The 12,683-nt window shown below is 47.9% G+C and overlaps 1 protein-coding gene across 3 annotated transcripts in view; it reads right to left on the bottom strand.

Annotated features, from left to right (window-relative positions):
• Positions 1–12,683, bottom strand: part of SCN4A (sodium voltage-gated channel alpha subunit 4) — a 97,523-nt gene that overhangs the window by 4,223 nt on the left and 80,617 nt on the right. For all 3 annotated transcript variants that reach the window (XM_028702755.2, XM_028702753.2, XM_028702752.2), the window contains 8 exons: positions 12,160–12,292; positions 11,102–11,256; positions 10,821–10,994; positions 9,821–9,943; positions 8,155–8,442; positions 5,871–5,924; positions 5,590–5,727; positions 2,668–2,772 (listed from right to left, as the gene is read on the bottom strand). In XM_028702755.2, the coding sequence (XP_028558588.2) occupies positions 2,668–2,772; positions 5,590–5,727; positions 5,871–5,924; positions 8,155–8,442; positions 9,821–9,943; positions 10,821–10,994; positions 11,102–11,256; positions 12,160–12,292 (1,170 nt within the window). The remainder of the gene's footprint in view (positions 1–2,667; positions 2,773–5,589; positions 5,728–5,870; positions 5,925–8,154; positions 8,443–9,820; positions 9,944–10,820; positions 10,995–11,101; positions 11,257–12,159; positions 12,293–12,683) is intronic.

Here is a 12,683-nt window from a genome sequence, read left to right as displayed (position 1 = left end):
GCTGAATAGGAACCCCACTGAGATGATTTGAGGCAAGGAACCAACTCTCAGTCCAATCAAGCCAGCAAGGTTGCTATAAAACAGGGTTTCCCAAACGCGGAACTCCTGCTATTTTTGGACTACAACTCCCATCATCTCTAGTTAGCAGGAACAGTGGTCAGGGATGGTTGGAGTTGTAGCCCAACAACAGCGGAGGACCCAAGTTTGGGAGACCCTGCTATGAGGCTGTATTTTACTGTTTTACTGTTTTAATGTTGTATTTTAATCTTGTTTTTAAGTTGTATTTCAATCAATTTGTTTTTATATCGGGTATTAGCCGCCCTGAGCCCGGTCTTGGCTAGGGAGGGCTGGGTATAAATAAATTATTATTATTATTATTATTATTATTATTATTATTATTATTATTATTATAAAACAGAGAACAACCCATGAGTTAACTACCTTTGAGCTCTTTGGAAGAACTGCAGGATAGAAAAGGAAGGAGTTGTTTTTGTTTAATTTCTGAGCCTTCTATTATGTACCATATTTTTCGCCCTATAGGACGCACTTTTCCCCCTCCAAAAATGAAGGGGAAATGTGTGTGCGTCCTTTGGGGCGAATGCAGGCTTCAGGAAGCTATCCACAAGCCTTGCAAGCCCGGCGGGAGTTCCCCCGGGCGCACAAGGCTTGGGGCGGCAGCCTGCAGCTCGAAGCACGGGGCGCGCTGCGGAGCACGCCCCATGCTTCGGGCAAATGTCCGCAAGCCTCGCGCGCCCGGCGGGAGGTCCCGCCGGGCTCGCGAGGCTTGCAGGCAGCAGCCTGTTCTGGGGGCTGGGGTTGGGGGAAGCTCGGGCTTCCCCCGCGCCTGGGGGGGGGGAATAATTTTTTCTTTATTTCCCCCCCAAAAAATCTAGGTGCGTCCTATGGGGCGGTGCGCCCTATGGGGCGAAAAATACGGTAAATGCACATAAGGTTTGTTTATACTGCCCTAACCATGAGGAAGGGTAAAAAGCTTTGTGGCAAATTGAAAGTTTGTCCTCTGATCCTTTCAGACAGACACTTGCCTCCTTTGGCTTTCCTTGGCAGTTCTCAGGACCACTTTTAACAGACGTCTGTGGTCATTAAGAACCAGCAGGATACAAATTCCCTGACTGGTCCAAAAGCAGAATGGTGATCCTGTGCATAAGATTCTTATGAATTTTAAGTAGAAACACTATGCGTAGTTTTATTTGTTTATTTGTTTAGATATAATTTTTAAATAAATCTATTATTTCTTTCTTTTTTTGCAGCCTAGATAACGTCATGGGCAGAAAAAACAGAGGGCTAAGAAAAAAGAAATCATAGGCTGGCTCAAGAAAGCAGTGGTGTTTCAGTTTGCATTTTTCAATAAAGTAAAAATAAAAAGCTTTAAAGTAAAATAAAAAAGGAAGGAAGCAGTGGGGAGTCGAGGGACTTGGATCTCAGCAGAAATTGGGAAGCAAAGGAGAGAGAAGGAAAAATGGGAAGGCTGTGGTATGGTAGCAGGGGTGGAGAACAGGTGGAGATTGCCTGGGAAGCAAGCCCAGGTCTCCCCTTCTCCACTCCCTCCCTTGTTCCAAATAGATTTACAAAGATCCGCAACAACATCAGGGGTGCACACTATCTGCAGACAGGTGTGCGCATCCTCTGTTGTCACGAAGCCCACAGCCCTGCATTCCCCTATGCTGCAGGAATCTTGGCTCAGCGCACGAAAGGAGGATCTCTTGTTCACACATCATGTAAACTTTTGTGATCAAATGAATGTTGGGAATCATGCAACTCTGGCTCTGTGGGTGCTAGAATTCAAGATCTCTCGATGCAATGGACAAAAAGCCACGTAACAGGGCCTTAAGGAAGTTAGACTATCCTCCACCAGGGCCAGGGCCTTTTCAGTGATGGCTCCGACCTGGTGGAATGCTCTGTCCCATGAGACTAGGGCCCTTCAGGATTTAAGCTCCTTTCGTCGGGCCTGTAAGACAGAGCTTTTCCACCTGGCCTTTAATTTGAATTCAGCCTGATCTTTCATTTCCCTTTTCTTCCCTCCCCCTCCCCTTTTATGACGATCACCTGCTCTGAGACCCCACAGCTAATTCTCCCCTGGCCTCCTCGCTGGCCCAAGTAGGACCAATTCAGCCAGCTAGTCCTGGGGGTTATCTAATTGATTTTTGATTTTTATTGTTATTCATGTTTTTATACTGCTTTTTATAATTAAGTGTTTTAAAGTGTTTTGAATTTGTTGCTAGCTGCCCTGAGCCCAGTTTTTGAACCAGGAAGGGCAGGGTATAAATAAATAAAAAATTATTATTATTATTATTATTATTATGCTGTGGCTGTACTTGCTGCAAATTACGTTTGCATTAGTTGCCTTGGTATAATTTCTCATGCACCATTTCCACTGGCTTTTAACTGATATGGGTCTTCTGCACATTCTGCTAGTTTTATTGCTTTACTGCTGTGGCTTGGAAATTGTTTCATACTGATTTATATTCTAATACGTTGCTGGGTTTTGTGCTTTGAAAAATTGTATAACCGTAAAACACAACATCATACAACATGCCAGAGTCAAGCCTTCGTTACGGTGCACTGTATTATGTTGTGGTTTAGGGTGCAGTTACTGTCGGCTACCTTGGACCAGAAAGGTGGCTTCTCATTATTTAAGCAAATAAATACCTGAGGCCTTGGGATGGGTTTTTGCGGCTTTTTTGAGCCTAGCTTCTTCATGGCGTTGTAGTATTTCTTTTGTTCCTCTGTCATGAAGATGTCCTTTCCTCCAAAGTAAAAAAGGGAATCACAACTTATTAGACATGGGAGGAAGTCGTCTGTTGCCGTGCCCAAGACCCACGCAAGGCTTCCACTGTCTTTGATTGGCAGCCCCACATCACACCCAGTTTCCAGGGCTTGGTGTGAACCACAAAATCTGCCTTTTAATTTCTGAGGCTGAGCGGTGGTAACTGGGCTGGATTTATAGAGTCTGGTCAATTTTGCTTGACTGCCTCCATCTTTTCCAAACACCCAAACTCCCCTCCCCACCTTCCACTCGTAACAAGTCTCCTTCCTTGTTCCATAGCTGTCAAGTGTCCCTTATTTGGCGGGACAGTCCCTTATCCCAGCGCCCTGTCCCGCTGCTGTCCCTTATTGATGATGTCCCTTAAATTTCCCGGGTTTCAAAGGAAGCAGCTCCTCTCCCTCCCTCCCTGCCGGCCAGGGAGGAGGGAGGCTCCAACTGTGTTGCTTGGCTGCGTTGCTCACCCAATAAGGAGTCTAAGAACGACTGGGGGGTGGAGCTTGCATGCCTGGTGCCGATCAAATCGGCCGCGTTGCCTGGGGACTCGCCTTTGCTCAGCACTTCCCAGCGGAGAGGTGACAGTGGTTTTCCTTGCTGCATCCCCTTTGCCGGGTTGCTGCGCTGTGGGAACCACCGCTTGAGGCTTTGTTTGGCTGCTGGTTGACTAAAATCCCTTATTTTGGCTGTTGATCCCTTATTTTCGAGGCTGCTAGTCCCTTATTTTCAAATCTGTAAGTTGACAGCTATGCCTTGTTCATGCACACTAGTTTATTTTTCTCTGTCAATCAGTCTGTCACTCGACAGCAGAAGCCTCAAATGCTTCCCCTCACTTCCATCCTGCCAAATGATGCTAACTCACTCTTCAGTGTCCTGTGAGAGCTTTGGATTTCTAGAAACGTCCCTGTTGTTGCCAGGCTACTCTATTGTGGTCTTAAGTCTCGGGCTATTTAATTCAACTAAGGAAAGACGTATCTAACCGGCTGCTCTAAGCCCTGCTCCATAGTTGTCTTTGACTGGCCCAGTCCCAAAAATGGCCTTGGCCATCTTCTCCCTTCTCCCTGCCAAACCACTTCAGTCTATTAAAAGAAGGGCCCAGGAAAGTGAAAAGTTGTTCTTTCAGAGGGCAGGCGGTTTCCCTCCCTGATGCAACACACAAGTGCCTGCGGCTAACCAGAGGTCCAGGGACTATGTAGCTGTCTCTGTTTAGAAATGGCTTGATTCAATGAAAGCACAGCGGGGGGTTGGACTAGATGACCCACAAGGTCTCTCTGCAATTCTATGATTCCACCATTTTTGAAAGCCTGTTGCTTAAGGGTAGTGGGCTCTCACATTACTGAATGTCTTGAAGCAGCTGGTGGAAGCACATTGCTCCCCACAGAGGTCACACCCACAGCATACATTTAAAGAACATTTAAACATATATCTAAAGTGCATGACTCCACCCACACCCCAAAAGAATCACAGGGAGTATAGTTTACTCCTTGCAGAGTCACAATTCCCAGCAACCTTAAACTACAGTTCCCATGATTCTTTGGGGGAAATCATGTTTTCAATGTGCAGTGTGTGACAAAAATAATCATGGGAACTGTAGTTTATCAAGGGTGCTAGGAATTATAGCTCTAAGAGGGCTGTGTCTACGCAGCCTCTCATTCTAGATTCCTTTTCATTGAGTAGGGAGGATGGAACAGATGGTCTACAAAATCACCCCCCAACCCTGACTCCATGTACATTTGCGGGGGAACCCCAGCTGGCTATGTTGTCTACTACAAAACCTATTTTCCTCATGAGTCTCCTCTTCCTCCACTTTCTATGCTCTTTGCCATTTTGGGAAGTTTTACTTCTGGCACAGAAACTGGTGAGACATGAGGCTTGGTTCAAGTTAAGCCCTCTGATCTGCACATGCTCTGTGAATCTCTGCTATCATGCAGAGTCCCGGCGCTGAGAGAATAGGATCTAGGCCTGACTGTGGAGCTCAGATTTGGTACCCGAGCTCATTTATCAAGGTGGGCTTCCACCTCAAAAACCAGCTGTGTGAACTGGTCCCAGCTGATGTCCCTGAACTCTGCGCCAGATACTGACTCCTGTAGTCGGAACTGTGTGTGTCAGTTTGCATTTCTTAGTGCAGAAAGTATTGATCTGATGTGTAGAGATCTTCCCTATTCTATTTAATTCAAGAGGGTTCTGGAAGCTTCTCTGTGTGAAAGAAACTTCATAATGTTTGGGTTATTCCCTCAGAGAAGCTGCGTACAGCTGGCTTAAACTGGTTCTGTTATCTCTTTCTGTCAAGGTCATGCTGACTACAAAAACAGGCCAGAAGGAGCCTGGGTTTCACTTTCTCTTTCTATCTCTTCCTTCTGGTGTGGTATTCTGTATGTAGTGTTAAGGTTTAGACTTATTATAAGTTATTGTTTAAGTCAGGTCTGCTGCAACTGGATTTCTTATGGACAGTGCCAATCCTGAATATATTGGATTTGTGACCATTTTGCTCATTTGCCTTCAGTAGCAGTAAAGCTCTGTGGATGAAATATAATTGCCTCTGGTCAATTTTTGGGGAATCCTGCAACGTGTTTAGGTTTTTACTCTGCTTACTATACATTGGAATCTACTCTGGATCAATACTGAGTAGAATTTCAATGACAGTGCGAGCATCGCTTCCAAATAGCACGCGGGAGTCATTCTACTCAAAGATAAATGTCTGAATTGTGCCTCAAAGTCCAATTTTATTGCTACGGGAGGTGCCCACTAACAGCCACCCCATCTGTGGCAGTGACACCCGCAGCTGTAACCCAAAGCCAAGAGACACTTATCTTTTTCTTCTGCTGGTTGAAGTTATCGATGATGACACCGATGAAAAGGTTGAGAGTGAAGAAAGCCCCGAAGATGATGAAGATGACAAAATAGATGTACATGTAGAGGTTGACTTCGTATTCGGGCTGCTCCTCGACCTGGGAGGTCAGAGAAGAGGTTGAGAAGAGACCCTCTCTTGCGGTCGGGGCCCCCGCCTCCCCCATTCTGCAGGCCAGACCCGGTTGCCCCTACAACAGGCCTGTGGGGCTGAGCAAACACCTCTTCCTCAGCCCAGAATTACCTCACGGGAGTCGACGGCTGCGTACATGATGTCCATCCAGCCCTTGAACGTGGCCTACGAAGAACGCAGAAGGATAAACTCATTGTGGTGCCTGGCAGAGGTGGGGTCTTGCTGCTAGGTTCTTAAAGCACTTGGGGGGCAGAACAGAGATCCACAAGATCAGGGCTGTCTCAAGCATATGTGGCGCCAGGGTGCAAATATCCGCCCAGTGCCGCCCCCGGTTGCCCAGAGTTGTCAACCTTTTTTGGGGGGGCAGCACGCTCTGGGCCGGCCGTCAAGGCATGCAAGGCAGGGCAGAGCAGGGCACAGAGAAGCACTCTGGGCAGGCCTCTCCACTGCCCTACGCCAATCCCAGGCGCGCAGGAGGGCAGAACCAGCCACCTGCCTCAGTGCCCCACTGGCTCGCTTGCCCCTGAACTCGTGGCGGAGAGCTGCCCGCAGCAGAAGAGCCTGCCACAGCGCTCCAACGGACAGGCTCTTCCCCAGACTGCAACTCTCGGGCCCCAGACTCTCGGCCTGGCGCCCCTGAGAGCCGGGCACCCGGGTGCCCAGCACCCCTAACGCCTATGGTTAAGACAGCCCTGCACAAGAGAAATGTGCACATGTCAATTTATACTCTTGGAGGGGGGACCCCAAACCCAGAAATTAATAAATAGTAGGATTTTGATTATTTGGGATGTGAAGGGAGAAATATAAGCTGCAGAGGAATTCCTGGATCAGCCTATGCCCTGGCCAAGCTAGGGCTGTTAAGAAACAATATAGGACCCATTGAGGGCCACTAGCAGTGCAAGTGAACTGCCCTCCCTCCTTGCCCTGAGGTGTGAACAGAGACAGGGGAGTTGGAAGGTTGCCAGGGTAACTGGGTCTTTAGCAAGGTACGGTAGGAAGAAGAAAGGGAGAGAAGATTGGGATCCATCTTGGGCAGGCTGGCTGAAGGCTGGCTGGGAGAGAAACCTTGGATTCCATGGCTGCACTGCCCCCTAGGCTCTTGCCACCACTCAGCAGAAAGAGGCAGAGGCACCCAACTTTTGTAGCAGTATGTATGAATGCTTTGGGTATTAAAAAGATGGCAGGTGGGTGGGGTCTTACCAGCGCCTCCCTTTTTCAGTTCCTTCCCCTGCCACAAGTGCTCCTATACCTGTGGAAGCTCACCATGCAGTTCGGAACATTGGTTGTTAGCTCCGTCGGTAGAACATGGGGCTCTTGATCTCAGGGTCATGGGTTGAACTAGATGACCCTTCTGAATCTATGATTATGTAGGGTTCAAAATCAAATGGGGAAGACTTCCTGCTTCTGAAGTTCACCCTCCAACTGGTGGGGGGGGGAAGAGTTTGAGAGGGGGGTGCACCAAATGGGGACTGGGCTGTGCGCCCCGAATCTCTATTGTGCAGTTGCCATTGAGTAACCAGAAACTAGGGCGAATGTGCCTCCCCAATAAGTAGGCATCAGTGTTATAAGAATTTTAAGTCCTCAAATATAGAACAAATATTCATAAATACACACATCTCTAAATATATGAACCGTGTGTCTGAGATAGTACAGGAGAGCAATCCTGAAGCCATTTTGACTCTCCCAATGAACTCAACTATTCCTCTGCAGTAAGGGAGGCAAATGGGGAAAACCTTCCCATTGTCTTTTTGCTTGCAAATCCTGTCTTAAGGGCGTCTTTGCGCCTGAATAGGCTGAGCCTGTGACCTGGATTCAGGAACTAAAGTATTAACAATCACAAAAGAATGGTCAGGCTGCTCAGGTAATGCAACCAGTGACCATTATCAGGTATCCTGGCAGACAGGATTTCTGCTGTAGACCGCCTCCTTCTGTGATGTATGTCAGTTTTTGGGGGTGGTCTTGGGCTACAGGGTGGGCAGTTTCAAAAGTCTATATAAGGGCTTGCACACCGTTTTTCAGGGTTCTCCTCCCTCCTGCGTGTGATGAGTGGGGACCCTGTTGCAACAGCTCCTTGCATAAAAATCAGGCTTACTAGCCCCTTTGCTTCTCAATATACTCTGGTTGGCCTCTGTTATTATCTCCTACCAAAAGGGAACCCACTCTATACGTGCTCCGGAATACCCCATAAATAAAAGGGAGCAGTTTTCTCTTATAACCGCAGCAAACCACCGGGGAGAAGTCTGGATACAGTACGAAGGAAGGTTGCCACATTGACACAGACATGGCGGTGGGGTTTTTCCTTGCAAGGCATGATGGGAGAAAAGTCCTCAGAAGAAGCGTATTCAAAGGAGGCCCCTAGCAGGCAGAGAATGAGGGGCGAAGGGGGTGCACTCACCACCTGCAAAAGGGAGAGGTATCCCATGCCCACATTGTCAAAATTGACCTTGACGTTGACCCAGCGGACGTCCGTGGCATTGTAAACGTCGAGGAGAGTCATGCAGTCGGTCTTGTTGTTCACCACGGAGAGCTCAAAGTAGTCGCCCGTGGTGGTATTGATGCAGCGATAATACTTCCCCGCGAAGAGGTTGACCCCCATAATGCTGAATATGAGCCAGAATATCAGGCAGACCAAGAGGACGTTCATGATGGAAGGGATGGCTCCCAGAAGGGCATTCACGACCACCTGGCTCCCAGAGAAAGAGGCGGCTTAACCAAAGTGATGCCAAAGATGATTTTTTGTTTTTCACAAATGCAGAACACAGCCATCTTCTTTTTAAAAAACAAACAAACTTTAAATTAAATTCCACATTTAGAGTTTTTCAAATTATATTGCTTGCAGGCTAGAAATGTGGTTTATCAGCTTATCGGAAATTCTACAACATTCATACCATATTGGCCCGAATATAAGCCACACTTCCCCCCCCCCAAATTCCGACCATGAAAAGCTAAAGTGCGGCTTAAATCCGCCACCTTACAAAAATTGGCTTTTACGATATTGCTGTAGTTTTCTTCTACATTTGCCATTTACGGGTGTGAGTGCCTGCGGAATTTGAAGGGAGCGGCTTATATTCAGGTATTGTCTCTCCCCGTGCGGCTTATTTGCGGGTGAGGCTATTATTCAGGCCAATACGGTAAGTGGGAATGATCCTTAGAGCCACCAAAAGTTTATAGGGTTGTCCGAAGCAGGGATTGCCAGGGATGAGCTCCAGAACCTATTTTCAGTGCCATAATGGAGTGGAGAATATTCTGCACATGTGAATATAATAGCACACTCTTCACCCGTGAGATGTGACGCCATCCAGTGTACTGGAAACATACAAGACTCTAGGCTCACCCACACTTAGCTTTCGCCTCACACTTTCTGACTGGGAAGACCTGGTTTCTCATCCCCATTCATCCATAGTCCCTGGGTAACCTTGGGCAGTCACTGTCTCTTATGCTGGCTTATCACTTGGGCGCTGTTGCGAGGATAGAACAGGAGAGACAACTCAGTGTCCACTATTATGAGCTCTTTGGAGATGTAAAGGTAGAGGGACCCCTGACCATTAGGATCAGTTGTGGCCGACTCGGGGGTTGCGGTGCTCATCTCGCTTTATTGGCCGAGGGAGCCGGCGTACAGCTTCCGGGTCATGTGGCCAGCATGACTAAGCCGCTTCTGGCGAACCAGAGCAGCGCACGGAAATGCCGTTTACCTTCCTGCCGGAGTGGTACCTATTTATCTACTTGCACTTTGATGTGTTTTCGAACTGCTAGGTTGGCAGGAGCAAGGACCGAGCAACGGGAGCTCACCCCGTCGTGGGGATTCGAACTGCCGACCTTCTGATCAGCAAGTCCTAGGCTCTGTGGTTTAACCCACAGCGCCACCCGCGTCCCCCTTGGAGATGTAAACATCTTTAAATAAATTAGGCACCAGAAACAGCTGCTCAAAGGACACGTTTCTGAGGCCTGCCTGAGCCCCACAACCTCCTTCCAAGAGACACGAAGTCCTCTCTCTGTGAAATCCTCACCGCTGGGGGGTGGGGAGTGGGGAGCGAAACCTCGGGACGCCATGCAAAACTTACCCTCATGCCTTCAAATCTGGACAAAGCCCGAAGGGGTCTCAGAGCACGGAGCGTCCTCAGGGACTTGATTGCCCCCAGCTCCGAATATCCCATCCAGTTTGCTGTCAGGCTGATGAGGGAGACCTGGTGGAGAAACCAGAATGCGTACAGACAAAGCTGGCAAGCACGATAAGAGATAGACCACCGAAAGGATCCCTGGTCAGGATGCAAGTTTCTTGTCAAACATCCTTAAAATATCCACAAGAAGGAACATGGTTACCCATTTAGCGACCCATGTTTTGGGACCAGTCTTTGAGACGGATACGTATAACATCTGCTGTCAGAATCAAATTTTGTCAGCCAGCTTCTACGGTTAATACTGTGATGGGTTTGCAACTGTGTGTTTGTTAGCAAAAGACAACAGCAGGGTTGGGAGGGGGAGGCTGCCAGGACTACAGGCGGTGTGATGTCACCACAGGAAAAAACGTCCTTTTTACCCGATGCTTGGCTTGCGTTTTTAGCAAGGGTTTTGGGGGGAGAAGAAGGGTGGGGGGCCTGAGGCCATCCAGGCTGAGGGACGGACAAGCTGTGTAGAGGAGACACAGGGATGCTGTCTTGGCTTCTTTCGAATTCAGTGCTGCGCTTCTGTGGGCAGCAAGTCCCTTGTGAGATGTGATGCTCAGAACCCTTTCTCCATCCAGACTCGGGAGTCAATACGTGTAAATAAGTCGTATTTCATAAAGACACTACAGCAGGCATAGGCAAACTCGGCCCTTCAGATGTTTTCGGACTACAACTCCTATCATCCCCAGCTAACAGGACCAGTGGTCAGGGATGATGGGAACTGTAGTCTCAAGGCATCTGGAGGGCCGAGTTTGCCTATGCCTGCACTACAGCCTCCACTGTGGCTCATTTCCCCCCCACAAACCCTGGTTAAGACCCCTGGAATTTTCGCCTCTTGGCAGAGATTGCGGTAGCCAGCAACAATACTAAAAATGGACTCCTGTTTCAAACAACTTACGTCAACAATGAGGAAGTCCAGCCAGCACCAGGCATTGGTGAAGTAGACCTTGAACCCATAAGCCACCCACTTGAGAAGCATCTCGATAACGAAAACATACGAGAAGACCTTGTCAGCATATTCCAAGATGATGCGGATGGTCCGACGGCGCTCTATGTAGATGTCTTCGAAAGCCTGAAAGAGGAAGAGGTGCAGAGTCATCTGGGGAAACCTTTTCTGCAACCCACCCACGTGGTTAAGTAAATTTTTTCCTCCCCAAGGAGTAGCTAGCCCTTGCTTACCAGGGCTCCGCTGCTAAGGAGGATCATGAGGATGATGAACGTCTCAAACCAGTTGTGCTCCACAATCTTGAAACACGTCTTCCGGAGGTTCCACCACTTCTCCCCCTTCTCTGTCTTGACGTCAACGTAGAGGCAAGGGCATCTCCGGACACAGGCTGCAGGTAGAGACATGCCAATAGTAAGCCCACAGATAGGAATAGAAGAAAGCTGCAGTTTCCATTCTGACCTGTACCTGTCACAGCCAGCGCTGTTTCCATTTTGCTGCGGTTTGGTTTCTGCCAAACGCTATCCTGTTTATCTCGCTGCCTGCTGCTTAACGTACATTCTGTAACTATTTATATAACATTCCATCATCTCAATGAAAAGGAAATGCAAACAAAAACCAAAACCACCCCAACTAATTAATGATGTCTGGTTTGCAGACTTTTAAAAAAAAACCTGCACATGCGCGAGGACATTCTTTTTTCTGTTACTTTGTCATGTACTCTAAGGCTGTTTTAACAATGAAAGCAGGTTCTGGGCCTGGGCCCTGTCAGTTAATAATAATAATAATAATAATAATAATAATAATAATAATAATATTTATACCCTGCCCATCTGGCTGGGCATCCCCAGCCACTCTTGGCGGCTTCCAACAAAATATTAAAAGACAGTAATGTATCAAACATTAAAACCTTCCCTAAACAGAAGAAGAAGAAGAAGAGGAGGAGGAGTTTGGATTTGATATCCCGTTTTATCACTACCCAAAGGAGTCTCAAAGCGGCTAACAATCTCCTTTCCCTTCCTTCCCCACAACAAACACTCTGTGAGGTGAGTGGGGCTGAGAGACTTCAGAGAAGGTCACCCAGCAGCTGCATGTGGAGGAGCAGGGAAGCGAACCTGGTTCACCAGATTACGAATCCACTGCTCTTAACCACTCTTAACCTCTTAACCACTACACCACACTGGCTCTCTCAAGGCAAAGCAATATGTGCTCTCTTCTTCACATGTACCGGAGCAGAGCATGGCTCTATTCAAGTCCTTCCCAGAAGACCCGTGTTGCTGTCTGGCTACCCTACCTTCAGTGAAGCATTCCTCTGGCTCATCATTCTCGGCATCCTCTTCAGCCACAGCTACCTCCTCCTCAGGGTCTGGGGGCTTATAATCAACAGTGCTGCATATGGACGACTCAGTCCCATCTGACAGAGGCTTCTGAGAGGAGCAAAGGAAGAGAGTGACAGTCTAGAAGGACCTTAGATTTTATGCAGGGTGTATGAGTGCCACCAAGCGATATTCAATCATGGGCCTACATCTATTACAATGAACAAATGACCGGATATCAGGGCATTAAGTACATCCTCCCCAGCTGCAAGCATCAGCCCACAACTGCATACCCTCCAACATTTCTCCGATTAAAAGGGACGATCAGTGCTATTTTTCTAGAAAAAGAGGTGCCAGAATTCACCATGAACGCCTCCCTTGTGTTATAAGAATTCTAAGGTCCCAAATATAGAATAAATGTTCATAAATGTACAAAGTAAACACATAAAGCCAAGTTACAGGGAACCAGGCAGAGGGCCTTCTCGGTAGTGGCGCCCTCCCT

Source organism: Podarcis muralis, chromosome 13 (genome assembly GCF_964188315.1).
Source record: "Podarcis muralis chromosome 13, rPodMur119.hap1.1, whole genome shotgun sequence".
Taxonomy (NCBI): domain Eukaryota; kingdom Metazoa; phylum Chordata; class Lepidosauria; order Squamata; family Lacertidae; genus Podarcis; species Podarcis muralis.
Note: the sequence above shows the minus strand (reverse complement) of the source record. Positions and strands in the feature narration are given on the sequence as shown.